At 40.2% G+C, this 22,916-nt stretch overlaps 1 protein-coding gene across 3 annotated transcripts in view; it reads left to right on the top strand.

Annotated features, from left to right (window-relative positions):
- Positions 1 to 22,916, top strand: part of SAMSN1 (SAM domain, SH3 domain and nuclear localization signals 1) — a 147,674-nt gene that overhangs the window by 114,514 nt on the left and 10,244 nt on the right. For all 3 annotated transcript variants that reach the window (XM_050958413.1, XM_050958424.1, XM_050958434.1), the window contains 5 exons: positions 14,734 to 14,805; positions 15,421 to 15,576; positions 17,883 to 18,015; positions 19,702 to 19,853; positions 21,706 to 21,912. In XM_050958413.1, coding sequence (XP_050814370.1) covers positions 14,734 to 14,805; positions 15,421 to 15,576; positions 17,883 to 18,015; positions 19,702 to 19,853; positions 21,706 to 21,912 — 720 coding nt within the window. The remainder of the gene's footprint in view (positions 1 to 14,733; positions 14,806 to 15,420; positions 15,577 to 17,882; positions 18,016 to 19,701; positions 19,854 to 21,705; positions 21,913 to 22,916) is intronic.

Raw genomic sequence — 22,916 nt, 5'->3', positions numbered from 1 at the left:
CTGCTGCGTTGCACCATATGTAGCCAGCTGCACCTGTGGGAAGTGGGTGTTCAGCTTTATCACTCCTGAATTGCACCCAATCTGCACTGCTGAGCTGTTTCATTATGCAAAAGTGTTGCTGGCTCTGAGAGATGAAGTGTAAGGTAAAAAAGGGTGTAGCTGAGAGCCAAAAGGAGGCACAGTTAACAAAAATCTATACTGAACTGAGTGATTCAGAGCCTGGGTAAAGCTGGTGTAAGTGGCTAATCTAAATCAAAGCAATCGCGAGGGGGGCTCTAATCACAAGTGCAAAACTGGACTTTGCTGACATCCCCTAGTGAGACATGTTCTTCTTCAAGCTCTCATCTCTGTAATTATTTCTTTTGTACAAGATTATTGCCTGTCACACAGACCATGGCTTGTTTGCCTGTGTGCAGTATTGGAGGACCGTGGATGCAGCATATGAAAGTCACATAAGACTTGTGCAGACAGCGGATGTGAATGAAGAGAAAAAGAGGCAATGGGAGTGAGCAAATTATTGGTTAGTAAATCAGTGTCCCTCCGCACCCAGCCAGTGCATGGCAATAGTGTGCAAGGGTCTTGCCAGGTGAATACCTGAGTGCTGCACTAACACACGCTTTAGGAAACTTCACTGTGCTGTGCCATGTGAGAGCTTTCTCATAGGTGCACTGTTTCTCTGCAGATTGCCCAGCAGGTGCTTTTGTAGCTGCTCTGCTCATTTTCACATACAGACAAATAGGATTCTTTCTGCCTTCATGTTCTCACCAAATTCCCTGAGCAGCAGTAACAGGATCATCAGTTCAAGGCTTACAAGAGCCCTGTGAGTGGCTGCAGCAGAGATGAGAGACTGAACAGGGGTGTGAATGGTTACTAGACTCATAGACTCTAGGACTGGAAGGGACCTCGAGAGGTCATCGAGTCCAGTTCCCTGCCCTCATGGCAGGACCAAATACTGTCTAGACCATCCGTAATAGATATTTATCTAACCTACTCTTAAATATCTCCAGAGATGGAGATTCCACAACTTCCCTAGGCAATCTATTCCAGTGTTTAACTACCCTGACAGTTAGGAACTTTTTCCTAATGTCCAACCTAAATCTCCCTTGCTGCAGTTTAAGCCCATTGCTTCTTGTTCTATCATTGGAGGCTAAGGTGAACAAGTTTTCTCCCTCCTCCTGATGACACCCTTTTAGATACCTGAAAACTGCTATCATGTCCCCTCTCAGTCTTCTCTTTTCCAAACTAAACAAACCCAATTCCTTCAGCCTTCCTTCATAGGTCATGTTCTCAAGACCTTTAATCATTCTTGTTGCTCTTCTCTGGACCCTCTCCAATTTCTCCACATCTTTCTTGAAATGCGGTGCCCAGAACTGGACACAATACTCCAGTTGATGCCTAACCAGCGCAGAGTAAAGTGGAAGAATGACTTCTCGTGTCTTGTTTACAACATACCTGTTAATGCATCCCAGAATCACATTTGCTTTTTTGCAACAGTATCACACTGTTGACTCATATTAAGCTTGTGGTCCACTATGACCCCTAGATCTCTTTCTGCCATACTCCTTCCTAGACAGTCTCTTCCCATTCTGTATGTGTGAAACTGATTGTTCCTTCCTAAGTGGAGCACTTTGCATTTATCTTTATTGAACTTCATCCTGTTTACCTCAGACCATTTCTCCAATTTGTCCAGATCATTTTGAATTTTGACCCTGTCCTCTAAAGCAGTTGCAATCCCTCCCAATTTGGTATCGTCTGCAAACTTAATAAGCATACTTTCTATGCCAACATCTAAATCATTGATGAAGATATTGAACAGAGCCGGTCCCAAAACAGACCCCTGCGGGACTCCACTTGTTATACCTTTCCAGCAGGATTGGGAGCCATTAATAATTACTCTCTGAGTATGGTTATCCAGCCAGTTATGCACCCACCTTATAGTAGCCCCATCTAAATTGTACTTTCCTAGTTTATCTATAAGTATCCTGCCAGACCGTATCAAATGCTTTACTAAAGTCTAGGTATATCACATCCACCGCTTCTATCTTATCCACAAGGCTCATTATCCTGTCAAAGAATGCTATCAGATTAGTTTGACATGATTTGTTCTTTACAAATCCATGCTGGCTATTCCCTATCACCTTACCACCTTCCAAGTGTTTGCAGATGATTTCTTTAATTACTTTTTCCATTATCTTCCCCAGCACAGAAGTTAAACTAACTGGTCTGTAGTTTCCTGAGTTGTTTTTATTTCCCTTTTTATAGATGGGCACTATGTTTGCCCTTTTCCAGTCTTCTGGAATCTCCCCCGTCTCCCATGATTTCCCAAAGATAATAGCTAGAGGCTCAGATATCTCCTCTATTAACTCCTTGAGTATTCTAGGATGCATTTCATCAGGCCCTGGTGACTTGCAGGCATCTAACTTTTCTAAGTGATTTTTACTTGCTCTTTTTTTATTTTATCTTCTAAACCTACCCTCTTCCTGTAAGCATTCACTATGTTAGACATTCCTTCAGACTTCTCAGTGAAGACCGAAACAAAGAAGTCATTAAGCATCTCTGCCATTTCCAAGTCTCCCATTACTGTTTCCCCCTCCTCACTGAGCAGTGCACCTACCCTGTCCTTGGTCTTCCTCTTGCTTCTAATGTATTGATAAGTCTTCTTGTTTCCCTTTATTCCCATAGCTAGTTTGAGCTCATTTTGTGCCTTTGCCTTTCTAATCTTGCCTCTGCATTCCTGTGTTATTTGCCTATATTCGTCCTTTGTAATCTGACCTAGTTTCCATTTTTTATATGACGCCTTTTTATTTTGTAGGTCACGCAAGATCTTGTGGTTAAGCCATGGTGGTCTTTTGCCACATTTTCTATCTTTCCTAACCATCGGAATAGCTTGCTTTTGGGCCCTTAATAGTGTCCCTTTGAAAAACTGCCAACTTTCCTCAGTTGTTTTTCCCCTCAGTCTTGATTCCCATGGGACCTTACCTATCAGCTCCCTGAGCTTACCAAAATCCGCCTTCCTGAAATCCATTGTCTCTATCTTGCTGTACTCCCTTCTACCCTTCCTTAGAATTGCAAACTCTATGATTTCATGATCACTTTCACCCAAGCTTCCTTCTACTTTCAAATTCTCAACAGGTTCCTCCCTATTTGTTAAAATCAAGTCTAGAACAGCTTCCCCCCTAGTAGCTTTTTCAACTTTCTGAAATAAAAAGTTGTCTGCAATGCAGTCCAGGAACTTATTGGATAGTCTGTGCCCCACGGTGTTATTTTCCCAACATATATCTGGATAGTTGAAGTCCCCCATCACCACCAAATCTTGGGCTTTGGATGATTTTGTTAGTTGTTTGAAAAAAGTCTCATCCACCTCTTCCACCTGATTAGGTGGCCTGTAGTAGACTCCCAGCACGACATCACCCGTGTTTTTTACCCCTTTTAGCCTAACCCAGAGACTCTCAACACTTCCATCACCTATGTCCATCTCCACTTCAGTCCAAGTGTGTACATTTTTAATATATAAGGCAACACCTCCTCCCTTTTTCCCCTGTCTATCCTTCCTGAGCAAACTATACCCATCCACACCAACATTCCAGTCGTGTGTATTATCCCACCAAGTTTCAGTAATGCCAGCAATGTCATAGTTGTATTTATTTATTAGCACTTCCAGTTCTTCCTGCTTATTACCCATACTTCTTGCATTTGTATATAGGCATCTAAGATACTGGTTTGATCCTGCCTCCCAGCTTTGCCCTGATCCTCCTTTCTCTCTGCCATTATAGCCCACGCTCCCTCCTGTTTCCAACCCATCTCCCAGGTCTTGTTCCCCACTTACCTGTGGGGTTTGCTCACCTGTCCCCATCGAACCTAGTTTAAAGCCCTCCTTACTAGGTTAGCCAGTCTGTGTGCAAATAAGGCCTTTCCCCTCCTCGAAAAGTGAACGCCATCTCCGCCTAGCAGTCCTTCCTCGAATAGCATCCCGTGGTCGAGGAAGCCAAAGCCCTCCTGGCGACACCATATTTGCAGCCAGGCATTCACATCCGCGATGCATCTGTCTCTGCCTGGGCCCCTACCTTCGACAGGAAGAATCAAAGAGAAGACCACCTGCGCTCCAAACTCCTTAACCCGTACTCCCAGAGCCCTGTAGTCACTCTTGATCTGCTCAGTGTCACACCTCACAGTATCATTTGTGCCCACATGGATGAGTAGCATGGGGTAGTAGTCAGAAGGCCGGATAATCCTCGACAATGCCTCTGTAACATTTCGGATATGGGCCCCTGGCAGGCAGCATACCTCCCAGGATGAACGGTCAGGGCGACAGATGGGTATCTCCGTCCCCTTCAGCAGAGAGTCTCCAACCACAGATAGATGGGTGTCTCCATCCCCCTCAGCAGAGACCCGTACCTTTGGCTCCAACCATTACCCAGAAGAGCTCTTGTGTGTATCTGTGCAGTTCTGATGTAAAAACTACTGGAGAGAATCAGGATGGTGTAACTAATTCAATTAGACTAGACTTCCTCATGAGACTGCAGCTGTAGTACTTAGTTTATTACAAGCTGCCCAGAATCAAACCTATTGCATCTTTCATGCCAAGAAATGCTCCTAAGCAGTGCTAAATTACTAGGATGCTATTAGCTGGATGTTCTTTCTGAGCCTGCTTAATGATCCAAAGCCTAACATGTAGTGTATGAACTCCAGTTCTCAATGATCAGTTTCAAAGTTCAAAGCATGTTATCACGTGCAAACATGTACCACATACAATTAGTGTATCATTGAATCTTATGCCATTACAATGAAACATAATCTGGCCTTCACTCTACAGTAATCAAATATTAGACTTCAGTAGCAAAGTGTAGTCTTTTTTTTTTTTTTTTTTTTTTGGTTTGTTTCGTCATTTTCTTAGGTAAAATAAAGAAAATTGATTGCCATATAGATTTGCGATAACTCTAACATTAACAGTGACTGATAATAAATATTGGTCCAAATTCTGCCCTCAAACCCATAAAAGTGGTTTCAGCTAATGTTGCTAAAGATTTATTAATAAAATTGTACTCAGTAGGTTTGAGTGAATATAATCAAAGGACAAATTTGGCTTGTTGGTTGGATATGTTTCAATGTGTCTTATCCTTCAGTTGTTTTAGGTTCTGATCTTTAAAGGAGCTCCATCCAAGCCCTGGGGTCTGACCGTGTAACATTCTTTGCAGGATTGGGCCCTTTGTTAGCAGTGACTAAAGTCTTTTTTATTTGATTATGCTTTACAGTTATTTTTTGTGTGTCAGTAAACTGGTTCTAAATACAATTATTTGTCATAACAGACTACTAACAAGTCTCCATTAATGCCTAAGTTTCAAAACAATACTATCAATAAATCAGTTAATTTGGTATTTTCCTATATATTACGTACCTTTATAGACTTACAATCTGCTTTAACAGCTTTCAGTGAACTAGAAACAGAGATCCAATAATATCTGAAATAAATTTCCCCACCTTGTACCCAAAGGTTGAAAGATCCCTAGATTCTAATAGACAAAGCCCTTAATCCTACATTTTTCTTTCCAAGCACCAGTCTGAAAAATGCAAACTGCAACATTAGCACTATGCTAGTGGCTTCCAAAATTTCTCCTCCAAACATCCTAAGAAAAGACTTACTCATTCTTTACTCATTTAGGATCACATATTGTATATTTGCCCCACGTAAAACTTCACTCTCTTACTTTTTTTAAAAAAAGTTTAGGTTCAAAAATTCTGGTGGAGTTAGAGGCTGTCTGAGGTGAGAATGTTTATAAGCTCTGTGATATTAACTGCAGCACTCAACCTCAGGTGACATAAAACATGCAAAAAAGAACTTTCTGTCAGTTTTATTATTTCTAAAAAGGTTCCCCTTGAAGGAGAAGAGTGACCTTGCTCTGCTGAGCTGACATATGCCACTGAATTAATAGCTAAGCTTTGCTGTAGGGAAGCTTGCAGAAACATTACAACTCCAGTGGATGAGTTTGCTCTGAACATTAATCAGGTGAATCAAAATGATGCTTGAAACACTCATTTAAAAGTAATAAAAACTCTTCTTTTTTTTTAAACTTTCTTAGAATTAGCTTATTGTTGGTCATTACCTGTGGTCAAGGATATCACTGCAGTAAAACCTAGCAGATTGGTTTTAAAAGTTTCTTCACTCTTCTAAAACTGAGCAAGCTTGGAGGACAGTTGCCTCTGACAGTGATGACTTAGGGTTACTATTTAATACCAACCCCACTGACAGCTTTAGCTGATGGAATATTTTTCTCACAGCTTCCTTCACCATTAAACTATGTTTTGATAACAAGGGATGTAAAGGCCTGATTGTGTTCTCAGTAAAGTCACTGGAATTTTACTACTGGCTGCATTGGGAGAAGGATCAAACCAATTTGTCCCGTGTGTGAGAGATGTAGAAAGTGTGCAAGGAAGTAATTAGGGATAGCCTGCAAAGTGGGGGGAATAAGTTGCTCTGGCCCTCCACCACTCTTAAAAGCATCAAGAAATGATGTCACATATGTAGTATCATTCTGAGGCACAATTTACTCACCTCTTCCTGTTGTGTAGAGTTATATAGGTATTTAATGCCTCTATTCTCTAAGGGCTCAGTTCTAAAAACACTTAAGCGTGTGTGTGATTTTACTAACATGAGAAGTTGCATTGCACTTTGTTGGACCGGAGCCTAGATATGTTTTACATAAAACATTTTTTAAAAAGGAATCCCACTAGATAAATAAGTTTAGGGAGGGTTTAAAAATCAAACAAGCTGGTTCTTTTAATATGTGAGAATATTTGAATTGCTCTGGTTCTGAAAAAAAACCCACAGGAAAGTAGGGAAGTTCATATTTAAGGATTAGGGACCAAAACCCAGATCCTCAAAGGTATTTTGGTGCCTAACTCCCAGTGGCTTCTAATTCCCAATGAGAATTAGACACCTAAATACCCTTTGAGGATCTGGGAACTTAGGCACCAATACCATCAAGGATCTGAGCCCAAATCTGAAGTTCTTACCAAGTGTTTAACCAGTCTTTACTCAAGCAACATGCTCCTTGACCTCAGGAGACAATTTTGCAGAGGAAGGAGTTCAGGACCTGTCCCTTGATGTTTTTTGCACATATCTAAATGAAGGGCAAAAAGGGTGATATTGAGGTAGATTTTCCCATCATGGCAAGTCCTGAACTGTCAGTTTCACAGCTCCTGTGAGTTTGTCACACATCCTTAACCTTCCTTTAATGTAATTTTTCTTTCTATGCTTTTGTGTGCTATTCAGAATAGGTTTTAATGACACAGCAGAGAAATAATTGACAGAATTCCATAATTATTACAAATACGTGTGGGTGCATCCGTTTTTCTGGATGGGAGCTGTGTGGTGCTAAGCACTTTTCAAAATCTGTGTGTAGGTGCTATTTAAAGTTCAGGATCTATGTGTGCCTTTTTTAGAAAAAGAAAAGGCAGCCTCCCCTCCACCCCCCATTTGTAAATCATAGTTGTAAAAAGCCATGCTACTTCTGAGGTAAATGTTGCTACAACAAGGAGTGTTATCTGGCCTCACAGATGTTATAACTTATTTAATAGTAAATTTCACGTTGCAAAAAATGTTTTAGTTTAGTCTTTCACAGGTCCTTGGCATTAGCCTGTAGGAAGATGAGCCCCAATCCTGCAAGCTCTTATGCCCCTGCTTAACTTTAGAAACATAAGAAGCCCTGTTGAGTGAATGGAGTTGTTCACATGCATGTAGTAGTTGCAGGACCAAAGTCATAGATTGAGGCTCGGGTGCAACAAGTGGCTCTTTTAATGTCTCTCCTGCTACTCTTTGGAGCAAATGATATTAAAACACTGTGTGGTTTCATTATTAACCAATCTAAGTTATTAATCAGGATGCATTTACTATGTTATTAACCAATTGTAGAATACTCAGTCATTTTGTTGTGAGAATATATATAAATATATAGTAAATGAAACAATAACTGTACACTACTGTGGCACTTTCAGGTAATGTTGATCGCTAGTTTGGCTCCTGAGCCACTGAGGTCTGAGTATCACTGGCATAGACTCTAAACAACTGAAAAATAAAGTTCTGACAACACTGCTGCCAGGTGCTATATGTTTCACTGTACATTTTGGTGAAGGGTCTAGAGGTTTATGTTGGTGTTACATAGACATGGTAATACAACAGCTGTTCAACATTTGCCATGTTTGCTGAGCTGTAGAAGTGTTAAATATAATTGATACACTACTTTATACAGCTGTTTATTTTCTAGTGATTTTTCCATCATTAAAGTTACTGTTTGCCCTGATGTTTCATAGTGACAGCTTTGATGAACAACCTCTTTGTCTTTCTTCCCCTCAGCCTGCCACCTCCATGCGATCACTGAATACCAGAGCATACTGACAGAGTCTTATAGAGTAATTTTTAAACCAGTTAAAATGCCATTTTAGTAGCTTGCTCCATCTGAGTTAGCGAGAACAAGCTGTGCCATTTTTGTTGCTTTGCCTGGTAAGGTATAAGATTTAACCATGTTTTGTTTTTTCAAATGGACTAGAAAGTTATATTAATAGTCAGATATTCTATATATGTAACTAATGTGTAAATGGGTCAAATCCTGTGAAGTATGGTGGGCCTTACATCTCCTCTCTTAGCTCTTCATTATACTTCTGATTGTTTCTGAATCAGATGTTCAAATTCTTATACTTTATACAGAAGTGAGAAACTTCTTCATACAGAACATCCCTAAATTTAAAATATGATAGCTTGCTATCAGGACAGTTAAAAGACCATTTCCTGTGATCTATTAAAGAATTAAGATGGGCTGGCTAATAGTTATCTCTAGCTCTGTTTCATCTCCATAGTGACTGACATTGAATCCCTTGTTCTGAGGAACTAGAAGTATCATGGAATGGATGTATTCAGCCCCACCCTATGTAGGTGAACTTTGCCCAGCTCTACTTATTTCCATTGATCAAGCAGACATATTCTATCATCTTGGATGTTCCTGTGGCTTCTTTCCCTGCAGTGAGGAAAGAGCAGAGACAGTCTAGAAACACATTACAAAGGAATAATCCTTAGTGGGGGGGGGGTGAAGAGAAAAAGAACGGAAAGAAAATATTGGGCCAGATCCTCAACTGATGTAAATCAGTGTAGTTTCCTTGAAATCACAAATCATGCTGATTTCTACAAGCTGAGGATCTGGTCCCATTATCGGAAGTACGAACTGCCTGTTAAAGACCTGCAACAGTTACCTTAAGCAATTTATAGCTATACAGTATAAATTGTAGACAGGGGACAAGTGAAAACTGGAGCTGAAATGAGTGGAGGATTTTCAAACAAGGCAACATTTACCCCTGTGCAGACAGCCAGCATGAAGCCTCTGCACCACTTACCTCCCACTTAAACACTATATTGAATGGGACTTTGGTGATGCACAGCTTTGTGCTGGCATTCTTTACTAGAGGCCACTACTCAGCAGGTAGAAACTGTGAATGTCTGTTGGAGATATGATCAGGCTAAATGTCATCCATAACTAATATTTACTAAGGCAACCACCGTCACTTGTGGCACATAGGCTAACTTTTCAGATACAGAAACCTCTGACTAATTTGTCAATAAGAAGTACCTGTCTTGTACTCTAATTAGGAAATACATAGTTTATAGTAGGAAGACAAAGTATCCCATAGATTTTAGTGTCTGTTGTTTTCCATTTATACACCAAACATTTTGGTTTGTTTTCTATTCTTTGCCCTTCTTTTAAACTTCATTGAAGATTTTAAGAATAACTTGCAGGCAAGTAAAAATGTGATCAAAATAAAAATAAATGTGTCTTTTCACCACTTTAAAAGGGTTATTTAAAGAATCCCAAATTTCTGGGAATGAAAGAAGCAGCAGAATATAGAAGAGTCATTAAAAACAATTTGATAAGTTTGCCTTTTTGCTTTGTATTTATTGGATACTAGAGCACAAATGGAATGCAAGCCAGCAATGTTCCTTTACTGAATCTAAATAAATGATACAGTCCTTCTGTGGGAAAAATAAGGGTGTTGTTTTTCACATGCCTGAATTAGATTTCATTGTGCAAATTCACATTTGCTTAATGCACCCATCAGTAACTCTTGTGTGAATCCAGCCAGCAAAATATCTTAGTTTTATAAGATACTGGTATCAAAAATCAATGACATATTTTCATCTAGTAGATTTGCATTTGCTTTAAGATCTTCCCTTAACCTGGAAATGAGGCCTACAGATTATGACTCTGCCTTCACAAAATGGGTATTCCCTGACACTAATGCGGTGACTGACAATACCAAAAATAATAGCCTTGTTCCCCTCTAAGCCCAGGGCTCCTAAATCTGCTTTTCTTTATCGGTATAATGGAGTTGAATACATTTTAAAAGGTGGTAGCTATTGATTACTTAATGGAAAAAGTTAGTATGGGAGAATTGCTGAAGCAGCCTTATTTAGTGCTCTTCTGTGCAACTAGACCATTATCTGGAATGGTGGAAATATTTAATAGCTTCGAAGCAACACTGAAGTATACTACAAAATAGCCCAAGGCGTCTGTCCAGATAGGATATAAGGTTGTTTCAAGGCTTTAAAAAGAATAACTGATTTCCCTGTGCTCAAGTTCTTTATGAGTAAGAGCAACAATAAACCCTTTCCCTCTGTTCTTTTTTAGACTATCCAAAGCACATCAGCACTTTAATATACTATTACTCCTAGTAGGCAGCTTGAAATGATGGAATGCTACAGAAAGGTCACTGTATGTTTAGAGATCACTGCATGAGAATGTTTTATATTTTCCCAATATTGTTATGATTCCCAGCCTCCCTCTTTCCATCCCTCCCACTCTGCTGAGGGGCATATTTGGCAAAGCTGACAAGTCAGTGAAAGGTGTTAATCCTGTCTAGTAGACCCATAATCCTTGGGGCTATGTTTTATATCATACTATTGAGCTAACTCCTTGTCATATGCCAAGATATTGTTGATCTAGTAAATATAGAAGTTATTTCTGGGAGCTTTAAATAAAATTAAACTGCACAGACTAAATTGTCCTTCAACCAATTCTTAGTCATTTTCTCCAACAGATTTTCTGATGGATTACAACCAATTAAGATACACCATAAATAAAAAATAAATACTTTCTAAAAATGACTAAGTCAGCATTTGAGTTAATGAATACATACAAATATATTTCATGTAATAATTTTGTAAACCAAGCTAATGCCAAAACAATCAAAAAGAAAGAAACAAAAATAACATAAACAAGATATCAGGCTAGAAGATTCAACAAATATATGCCACCGAATGCCTTCTTGGGACTAGAACCCTATTAAAAACCAAAGATCAGTGAGAGACCAATCTCACATTACTGAGAGAGGTCACTCTGGCTGTAAACTTGTCACTGAAACAATATTTTGGTGAAAAAAAAATCTTTTCTGAAAATTTCCCCCAAAACATAGATTGTTTTCTGACCAGCTCCAATAAGAAGTAGTTTGTATGTGTTTGGGGAAGAGAGGATTGGGCTATTAGGGAATTTTTAAGCTGAACTGTGTAAAAGGTGATCCTGAATATTCTTTTTCTTTAGAAGAAAATGGAGATTTTAAGACCTGCTATTTTTCTGTGGTTTTCCACTGTCACCTCTCTCCCCTCCCCTCGTCAACTATTTTTAGTTTAAAAGTGACTGTGAGAGAGAGAGATAAGGGAGCTAAAATGGATAGTGACCCTGTGATTTATGAGCAGGGACAGAATAAGATGGGGTCTTTCCTAGATGGAAATACCCAGGGGAGATATATGTGTACACAGGATAGTTGGTATCATTTTGATGAGCACCATCCTTAAGATCACAGTTGCTGATGCTGAATGTCAACTTGTCACCCGGTACAACAGTCAGAAGTATGACAGTTTTACTGATGAGGCTCTTAGAGGACTAACTATACCCAGAAAAGGACAATATAAAAATACATAGAAGTAAACTGCAGCTTATTAATTATGGGTAGAAAAAGGTACAGATCTGTATCATCACTCAGAAAATTACCATAAGGTTAAATTGTTACTCAGATCTCAACTCTATCAGAATTGAATGCCATAAGAGCTTCAGATCCCCTGCTTTTAAGAATACTTCATGAAAGGACTTGAGTGGTGTTCAGATAACATATAAATGGGATGATATAAGAACATAAGCAGCGAGGGTTAGTTCATAAGTCTAGTTCTCGGAAAGCACCCACCACTGTAGTATATGAGTACCTCACAAACACATGAATTTGTCCTCATGGTAGCATTATTCACATTTTATAAATCAAGCACTGTGGCATGACAAGAATAAGGATGGTATTTTCAAAAGCCCTTTTCAAAGGGATGGTATTTTCAAATTCTTCTCCTACTGAAGTAAATGAGAGTTTTCCCTTTAACTTCATGTAAACTGAGTTATACCATTGTGAACATTTTTGGAAAAAACACCTGAAGGAACTTACCCAAGGTGACAAAAGGAGTTTGTGCCAGACCTAAATATTGAACACTGGGTTTCTGAATCCCAGTCCAGTGCCTTAATCACCCTTCATTTTGCTTACACGTCACTCAAGGGAAACCTCAATCACTACTGAAGCATCCTCCTCAAAACTGCAATATATTCAGAGATATATTTGATGGAGAAGCCTTGGAAGCTCATGAGACTTCAGTAGGCTGGTGGACAAGGCCTAAGACATCACAGCTGATAAAGCCTCCTGTAAAGTTATCTTAAAGTTAAAGAAGCTAGAGAGAGAGGGCTGGGGAGACCTGTTATGGTTGATGGGAGGGAAGTATGACAGGCATTTTAAATACCTGAGGCAGAAGGAAGAAGAGAAGGACTGTTAGAATCACCAGATGGAAAGAAAAAGAGAGAATAAGAAATCTATTAGGCAGGCTGAAGCAGTGGCGGCTCCAGGCACCAGCTCACCAAGTGCGTGCCCGGGGCAGCAAGCCACAGGGGATGGCGTGCCGGTCGCCGTGAGGGCGGCAGTCAGACTGCCTTCAGTAGCATGCCTGCAGGAGATCCACTGCTCCCACAGTTTTGGCGGCAATTCGGAGGCAGGTGCGCCAAAGGCGCAGGACCGGCGGTCCTCCTGCAGGCATGCCACCAAAAGCCACCTAACTGCCGTGCTTGGGGTGGCAAAATACATAGAGCCACCCCTGGGCTGAAGTCACAGTGAGGGAGGAATGGACAAATGAATATGAGCAGTTCTTTAACCTAGAAGTTTTAAGACGTAGTTTCTGGAGCAGAATTCCAAAATATACAGTTTATGCAGTTTGATATTTACTATTAAGTTTAGTGTATTTCCCTTCCAAATTATGCAAGTGGAAGGTTTTGGATACCCAGATACCTACTGAGAATGGCACACAAAGTATAAAAATAAAATAAAACAAACAATAAACTTGTGAGTATATTACAGGTCATTTTCTTTATCTTATATGTAAGAGTAGAAATTAGAAGGGAGCAGCTCTTGGCCTAGTTTTGAATAACTGTGAAAAACCTAAACTGATCCCTTAAAAGATACTGTTATAAGTGTTGAAACTCTGGCAGTTGATTTATTAGGTTCAGATTGTCAAAAGGAGCTTCTAACTTGGGTGTTTCAATTTTTGGATGATAAATATTAGATTGCTACCGGACCAGATTATCCTGTGTGCTCAGTACACTTTGGCTGCTCAGGCAATGCAAAGTGAAAGGATTCTGCCTAGAAATGGACAAAAGATCATTCTCTTGTGGAGGGGAACTCCCCTCTGCTGTAAAGCTGACATAGTCTTCAATACTAACTCCTATGTCGGCCTTATCCTCAGCGTTGGATGTGTGTGGCAGCGATAAGGGGGCATGGTAGAGGCAAAGCAGAGCTTTGATATGCCAGTTTTCCACACTTGTGCCAGTGGTACAAATAAGTGCAGCCCCCTTGGCTGCTGCAATGCCATGGGTAGGCAATACAGGCTTAGGGAGCTGCAACCAGCTCCCTGATATCAACTCGTCCCTGCACCGAACAGAGCTCAAAGCTCTGGCACAGGAGGGAAGTGAGTCTGTGTGTGTTTAAAAATTAGGCATCTAAATTAGAGACAATTTTTAAAAAATGTGGCACTTACTGATTACTCTGTTTGTTTCACTTGGTTTCATAATGTTCCCACACAGAAATGAGCTTAAAGTTCTTTATTCAGAACTCTCTCTTAAGGACCAATTCAATTCCCAGTGAGAGGTTTTCCACTGCCTCCAGTGAGAACTGAATCTAGCTCAAACTAAAGCACCTTAAACAGTCTTCAGCTGCAGTTCCCAGTAGGAAGGATAAACTGTATAAAGTTAATTGAACAGCTACAGTAATAGAACTGGTGTCCTCCAAAGCACCTACATTGTTTAATACTAAATGTAAATGGCCTGATTGTGAACCCCCTTACCACCAGTGCAAATGACGATAACTCACTGAAGTCAATGTAAACTATGGATAGGAAACTAGTGTACATGAGCTCCTATAATCATATGCATAATCTAATTCCATGCATTGTTAACAATGTCTTTGATTCAGATTGCTTTGTCTCCAGATACACACTCATACTTTGTCCCTATAAGCACCTCTAAGGTTGTGTCTGTCTCTACTTGAAAATAGCATGTTATGTTCCATTCATAGGCAAAGAAGTTTTAACATAAGAGATACAATTTGTATTTGTCTCAATAATGAAAAAGAATATTGTCAATGAGCTCAATTTTGTTTGTTTATTTTGTCTTACAGCGCACAAGTAGTTTTGGAAATTTTGACCGTTTTAGGCACCATTCAGTATCAAAGCCAGATGATTCAGCTGAGGTTTGTATGTTGCAATAATCTACTTCTGTGACTGTTGGGGAAATGGTAGGGTTCAGTGGTGTAAAACAGGATTGGTGCGCACATGCTCACGTGCGTGCTCCTGTTGAAATCAATGGGAACTCCTTGCGTGACCAAGTGCTTAGCAACCAGAGTAAGGTTTGCACAATCAAGCCCTTAATATTGGCGTAGTGCAAAGGACAGGGTCATTTCTGTTTTAAAAAAAGAAAGGGCAGCAAGAACTCAAGAAAACTTACACTTCAGAGGGCTGCTTCCACAATAGTGGCCTTATGATAGCCTCCTGGAGATGTAGCTTTCTGTCTTCAAGTGTGTTAAGTAAATTCCCACCACTCTCACTTGGATCAGGGACCATAAATAAGGTGAGCATCAATTTGTACCACATTTTCTATATCCCATTTGTGAGTACTTAAGCAAAGTGCAAGCCTGTTGTGTACATATAATTCCCCAGACAGTTCTAAAGCTAGAAGACCTGCTAATAATAACTTGCATGCATCTTACCTGAATGCAAAATATCTCTCTTTAGTCTCTCATTCCATTACATCTGATTTTATTTTGATGAGTAATAATAGTTTGGGTTTTTTTTTAATTTCAAATTAGGTATGTGAAGTGGAGACTGTAAGTGACATTGGAGATCCAGGACAAAATAAAATGGCAGGTAATGGAGGAAGCCTGGGAAAGAAGATGCGAGCCATTTCCCTAACCATGAAGAAAAAGATGGGTAAAAAGTACATCAAGGCACTCTCTGAGGACATGGTAAATATGGTTAAAAAAATCTTTGGATTTGTATGATCAATTACATTAGAAATTTTGTGTGTGTTTGTCTCACTGTTTTCCGGTAGCACATTACAGACTAGCATTGATGTACCAGAGTTCAGGTGTATATAACTTAGTGACACATATTGAATTAAAACAGGAGTTACCTCAATTATATATCAGTTCTTTCCCTCCCCATCTTTCCTCCCCTGTGTACGCATATTGTCTCTCTCTCACACACGCACGTGCACAATTTCACTCTCCTGGGGTCCAGGATAGAGAAGAGAGTTTTATACCATTGGGAAAGGGGAAATTTTGCTTTGCCAACAGTGAAAAGATTGTATGTGCATCCATCCATCCATCCATCCATGAATACAGCCATGCAAGTGAGGGAAAAGCTCCTTAAACACTCCTCACTAACTGTCCATCTGTGTAAGGACCAGGAAAAATCTGATCCAAAATGAAATACATTGGAATTACCATACTGAATCAGATCAGTGGTCCATTTAGTCTCATATCCTGTCCCTGACCAAGGCCAATACTAGATGTTTCAGAAGAATTTTCATGGTGGACATTTATGGAATCACCTGCATGCAGGAATTCTTTCTAACCCTTTAGGCTTAAGTCCTGAAGCATGAGGGTTTATATCCCTCATACATGTTTATCTTATCTAATGTAACTGCAGATATTATTATTATATAAAAATAAATGTGAAATCATTTTTGAATCTAACTAAACCTTTTTCCTCAATATCTTCTGGCAGCAAGTTCCACATTTTAATCACATACTGTACATTAAAAATGTATTTCCTTTTATTAGTTTTATATTTGAGTTTCATTTTCATTATTCAGTTGTTTTTGTATTATAAGAAAGAATAAACAGGAGTGCCACATTTATTTCTGTGTAGTTAAATTAATTCTTCATACAAAAGAAACAGATGATGCATACAATCTTATTTTCCCTTGTAACTAATACATTCAGTGCTTGTCCACTGATTAACTAGTGCAGGGTGCAATAGAATGGCGTAACTAGCATGCTTCCTGCTGGAAACCAGTCGTCCTTGATTTCTGTGATTTGCGTTACGTGCATCTGCATGGGAAAAGGAAGTGAGTTTCTAGAGATTAGTCCCACATCAGGAGCCCTGGGCCCACTCCACAAATATGCTGTAACCTTTGATCCACTCTATGAGCCAAATAACGGATGTTTAACATTTTCCTTAGTTTGATGCAATATCCTAGGGGGCATTTAACATCCAGGTTACATCAGAATGTCACGCTACGTTGACATTGTAATGCAATGCTGTAAAGAACCAGCTTCCTCTGGAAATCATCGTTGTTCCATTTAGCTATTACATCTGCTTTAAATGAAGTGGTGACTGAAGCATGGGTCATACTTTCTAATCTTTGCAAACTCTATATGCTATGCTTTGAGTGGTAGCATTTAATAATATAACCTCTAAGGTCCAGTACTCAGGCTTTAGATGAATTTGTGAGGGAAATGGGCCTATGTTAATTTTGTAATGAGACGTAAGCAGCCAACTCAGGGAATGTGATAGCTGATCATCCACGCTCCCATCTGGAAGGTTGGCTCTGGAAAGTCCTGACCTTGGTTCTAGCTGCAGAAGGCCAGTAGAGTGCAGGGTCTGGGAAAGCTCTTTGCAGGACATAACAGTTGCAGTTAACGGTTCCCTTCCTGCTTCTATGGGCTTCCCGAGTATGTAGTAGAGGCAGCCTGTTTGAATTAGGCCTCAGATGATTTTGTATTTTCCTACTGAACTTCTAAAATTAACAAAGATAACTTAAAAAACATGAAAGGTGAAAAACTTTGGGATAGATTCTGGCCCCAGCTCTGGTGAGGCAAAGCAGCCAGAAAGTCTCTTATCTGGCTATCTAGGATTTCCCCTTGATAAGTCTCAGAGGGATGTTGTGCCAGATTCACTACTGTTGTAATTCTGCAGAGATCAGGGATGAATTTAGCCAGTGTCCTTTTCTGGAGGGCCATCACTGGGGAAATTGAGGCATAGAAAGGGTAAGTGACATGTTGATGGTCACAGGGTGAGTAAGTTGTGGAGCTGAGAATTGAATCCTGAATTCCTGATTCCCAGCCCCTTGGTATAACCATGAAAAGTGCTTCCTCCCTTGTAATGGTTGGTAGTGAAAGAAGCTTTCTTAAACTGCAAGTAAACTGTAATAATTTTTTTAGAATCATTGTGGACAGGCAAAGTAAATGTGCACAAGATATTGCATGTCAGCTATGCATATAAAATCTCTTTCACTGCATCTAACCACTGATCTTTATTGCTGAAGAATGAAGAAGGAAAAGAAGTCTGCTACTCGCATAGTGACCCTGGGGATGAAACACACACAGAGAAGGTCTGCTTAAAAGCCAGTGACTCCATGGACAGTCTCTATAGTTTGAATAGTGGCCAGAGCTCTTCTAGTAAGTACAAAAAATCATAATCCTGTTCAGTCTCTTTCTTTATTATTTATTATTGAATATGCCTTGAGTTGTTGGCACTGGGGAACAGAAATTTGATAACACAAGGGTTTTTATTCTAGCATACAAAGCTATAACAAGATCCAACAGCTGGATGTTAAAGCTAGAGAAATTCAGATTGGAAGTAATGTGCAGTTTTTTTAACCTTGAGGTTAATTAGCCATTGGAACAATTTGCCAAGGATTTTTCTGGATTCTTCACAGGCAATTTTTAAATCAGGATATTTTTCTGAAAGATCTGCTCTAGCTCAAACAGGAGTTAATTCAGGGAAGTCATACAGCCTGTGTTATTCAGGAGGTCAGAGGTATGTTAGTACAGTAGTTCCTTTTGGCTTTACCATCTGTGTCAGACTTTGCCCATTTTAGTAATTAGAAGAACCAAAATTTAACCCCACAATAATTAAACTTGAGCTTTTCAACAAGCCTGACATCCTGCCTATTGATACAACAACCTTAAATGTCAGAGCTGGCCCTAAGCCTGTCGCTGCCATGGCCCTATCACCTGTGGAGTGGTGATTGCAGGGTCACCCGCATACAAGCCTTCTCTTAGGGTGGCTGGGAACCCACTTCCCCCAGTTTGCAGATGGGTTGGCCAAAAGGGGGTACCCAGCCTGACTCTGCTGCTCTGGAGGAGGTGGGAGAACCCAGGCAACACAAAAGCAGCAGAGGACCAAGGTCTGCCTCCTTCCCAACCCACCAAAAATCTGCTATTCCTCCCACCAGGTAGCATATGCTGGAGGTTTGTGGAGGCATGTGACTCTCCAAGGGGCAGTAGAGTTCCTGTCTGGCAGCCTCTTGCAGGAGGCTATCTGCTGCCATGCTATAGGCAAACTGCTCCTCAAAAGCTCCGGACTGTACATGGTGATGTTGCATTGGTGTCACTGTATATATAATATGATCTGCATGGGTTCTGTCAGCACAGGCCATTTGTACTTAGTGGTTAGTCTGGCCCTGAGTTGTAGCTGTGCACTTGAACAACCACATCAAGTCAAATGATTTTTATGGTCATTATCTCTGATGTGATTTGTACAAACTATATGGGAGTTTACTTCCAACACACTGCTGCTCTTATCTAAAAATATACTTGGATGGGATTTTGCAGAGCTTGCTTCAATTTGCCTTACTTACTCTACTGATGTTTTATTATGCAACTTGGATAAAATGACAGGTAGAAATGTAGATAAGATTAAAATTTCCCTCTGTAATATAGGTGTGTTGAGGTCCTAGTTTATAATATAATGAAATAAAGTAGTTTCTGCAGTATTTGTTTCAGTTTCTCTGAATAAACAGGACAGGTTCAGCAGCTATAATTCCCTACACTGCAGTTTTAAAATACACATTATTAATCTGCAAAGGTAATATTCCAACAAGCTCATAAGTAAAATGAGCAGTCCATTAGCACCAGCCTCAAAAAGGATTATTGAACAGAATAAATTAAAGGTCTCTAATTTATTTTGTTTAGCCTTCCATAGTATGTTTGATTATTGAATATATTTTTCTTCGAATGTGTGAAAACTGTCTGAGTACAGTCTTTTTTAATTCTGTGCTTTGCATATGAGCCTCTTCATTTCTATTGAATATCTAGTAGTTCAAGGAAGGGTATTTAAATCTTCATTCTCATCTCCATTAGGTGGAGTGACTAGCTGTTCCGATGGAACCAGCAACAGGGACAGCTTTAGACTTGATGATGAAGTCCCTTACACTGGACCATTCTGTGGAAGAGCCAAAGTACACACCGACTTCACACCGAGTCCTTATGATACTGACTCTCTCAAAATTAAGGTGAGCCCAACATCAGAATTGCTTTGTGCAGTAGAGATATCTGAGACATTTGTTAGATAAGGGGTCTATTCATTTATTTCTGACTTTTAAGGATATATGGCACTTTAAAACAGACATGGTCATTCTAGCAATACCTTTGTACAGAGCTAGTTCATACAGAGTTGTCAGACTTACTATTGCAGGGACTCTGAGTCATGGGACTCCACCCTATCACAGTGTTTTTGAGTTTGCCCTCTCATCCAGGGGGGTTTTTTTGTTTCAAATCAGCTATTTGGTGATCAAATGGCATAACGATGAGGTCATGTACATTTTTCAATATTAAAGCAGCTTGCTCTAAAGTTGTGAGCTGCCTGCTGCTTGGGGCTCAAAACTTGTGAGTACAGTCCATAAAATTTCAGCACCGTTCAATCAAAACACAAACCTTAGCTCTGAGTTGGCTTTGAACCCCAGGCTGAACCTAATCTGGATCCAGATCCAGATCCCTCTCCCAATATATAGAAATTAGACCTCTCCAAAAGCATAGCGTTTTCACTTCATGGGGCTGGGGGCAAATATTTCCTTAGCTTTCATTTCATGTAGTTTCCTACCTCTGAGTTTAGTGATCAAACAAACTCGAAACCTGGTGAAACCCTGAACTTTGCATGATTGCAAAGCAAAACTATAATTGGGCTGAAATTTACTCAAAATGTTTGCAGAATTTATAACACACATTGTAATAAACTGGGTCTCAATTTCAAGTTTAGAACAAAATCTCCAAACCCAAAATGGGTTTGAAGATTTGCTGCATATGCTTTGCACACCACTATTTGAAATACTGTGGTAAATTCTTATTTTAAGGCAGAAGTCTAGATTGTGATTAACAAACTGCCCAGAATAAAGGAGTTTGCTGCTGGGACAGTGCATAGTTGTGCTGTCCCAGGAACAAACTAGGGAGGGAATTGTCTTCACTGAAGAGTTAGCTTGGGTGATCAGCACCTGAGTAAGCCTTGCTCAGGTGTGAAAGCCCTGACTGCGAAGGTCTATCTTTGTTACCATGCCCTCACTGTTTCTCACTTGCTTGTGGTCATCTGGAGCATATCCCATGGATTTTTTGTGCCAAGATGTTCTACGATTCTTTTTTATCAGTTGTGGAAGAACTTGTCTACCCTTTGGGGGAACTGTGGGAAAGGCATTGGAGGCCTATCAGCACTTGAGTGATTTAGCCTGAATCCTCACCGCAAAGTGGGTGGGTTCCAGCTCAAGTTAAAGCAGAGCCTGGGTTCTAACCTCCACATCAAGCTATGTAAGTTAGTCTGGCTTAAAGCACCTCCAGATCAAGTCAGAGTTTTTTCTGTGTCTATGGTTTGGGGGCAGAGTAGGAAGCTGGGCTAAACCTTGGATAAGAGTCCAAGTTAACTATGTCGTGGAGATATACCCTATGAATGCCACCTTGCTCCTTGCCAAGACTCCACCTATTCTCTGTCCCTTCCTGCCCACTGCTGGCCTATCTGCATGGGAAGGAAAATAGTAGCTGCACAGAGGCTTCTTTCCATCTCACATGTAAATTGTATTGTCCGCACAAACAAGAAAGGGGTCTACTTTCTGCCCCTTACTCCTCTGCAGGGGGTTGTGGGGCCAGGGTCAGTCTTGCCACACATTACTCTGCAATTGTTTTCTAGAATTTTGTAAATCAAAAAGTATTCCCTAATTGCGGAAGGAGAGTTTCTTCACTCTAGTTAATACTGCTGAGCACTAACGTTGCTTCTGCTCGATGTCATCTGTGTAGTGACTCTGTTCTTGCTCCGTTGAGGTAACAGGGTACATATCACAAATCATCTGCCTCAGATTTGGTGTGCTTTTTTTCTCTCTCTAGAAAGGAGACATTATAGACATCATCTGCAAAACCCCCATGGGTATGTGGACAGGCATGCTGCATAACAAGGTGGGGAACTTCAAATTCATTTACGTTGATATTATTTTGGAAGCGGAAGCTACACCTAGGAAGATAAAGGTGCACAGAGGGAGCAAAAGGGCCAAACCTAAAACTCTGCAGGAACTTTTGGAACGGGTCCATCTTCAGGTCAGCAAACACATTTCCAGTTTTGTGTTTTGTTTTGTTTCTGTGCATTTGCTCTTATTTTTACATCAAAGCCAGGGCCAAAATGGCAGGCTCCAGCAGCTCGGGAAATATCTTATCAGTAGCCCAGAAGATGCTACTTCCTTCCATTACCTAACCAGTGGGTATACGGGTGTGAGGGTGATTGTTGGCAAAACGAGGCATGAGAGTGCATTAATCCTTCATTTAATATGCCTTTTTCTTAGTTGGTAAGGTCCTTGGGGAAGAGGTAGTCTTTTTTTAGTATAGGTGTGTAGTGTACCTAGCCCAAAGGGCCCCAATTTCTGATTGGGTCTCTAGGTATTACTGCAATACAAATGATAAGTAAAAATAAAAACAGCAATGTTATGGCACTGGTATTTGTGTTGGAATGAGTCATTTCTCTCTACAGGAATACACACACACACACACACACACACACACACACACACACACACACACACACACACACACACACACACACACACACACACACACACAGTGTGTGTCCTACAGACATCTACATGGTTCTCTGCATGCTCCGTCTGGCTAGCACCAATGTAAACAAAAGACCCAGCCTGCTTATCGAGCTGGACTCAAATTGTTTTCTGGATACAGAAGATTTGAATGCTTCTTCTTAGGCTGTTTTATCAATGGAATAATTATTGTGACACAGACATAAAATAATAATAATTACAGTATTATGACATTGCAATTTCAAAGCAGTTTGCAAACCCTAATTAATCCTCAAAACTTCCTACTGCATGTTAGTGTTGTAAATATTATTGGGTCAAATGTATCCCTCATGTGACTCGAATTTGGCCACTGATCTTCGTTTTACAGATCAGGAACTTGAGATGCAGAGGGGTTGTGAATGGCCCAATGTCACAGCCTGAGATAGCAGTGAGTCGAGACTAGAACACAGAAGCTCCTGGTTCCAGCTCTAGACTTAGTTTACTCTTCTAAAAGGAGAGGAAAAATATGTTCAG

The sequence above is a fragment of the Gopherus flavomarginatus genome, chromosome 1 (assembly GCF_025201925.1).
Source record: "Gopherus flavomarginatus isolate rGopFla2 chromosome 1, rGopFla2.mat.asm, whole genome shotgun sequence".
Taxonomy (NCBI): domain Eukaryota; kingdom Metazoa; phylum Chordata; order Testudines; family Testudinidae; genus Gopherus; species Gopherus flavomarginatus.
The sequence above is the reverse complement of the archived record's forward strand: the minus strand, read 5'-3'. Positions and strand labels throughout refer to the sequence as shown.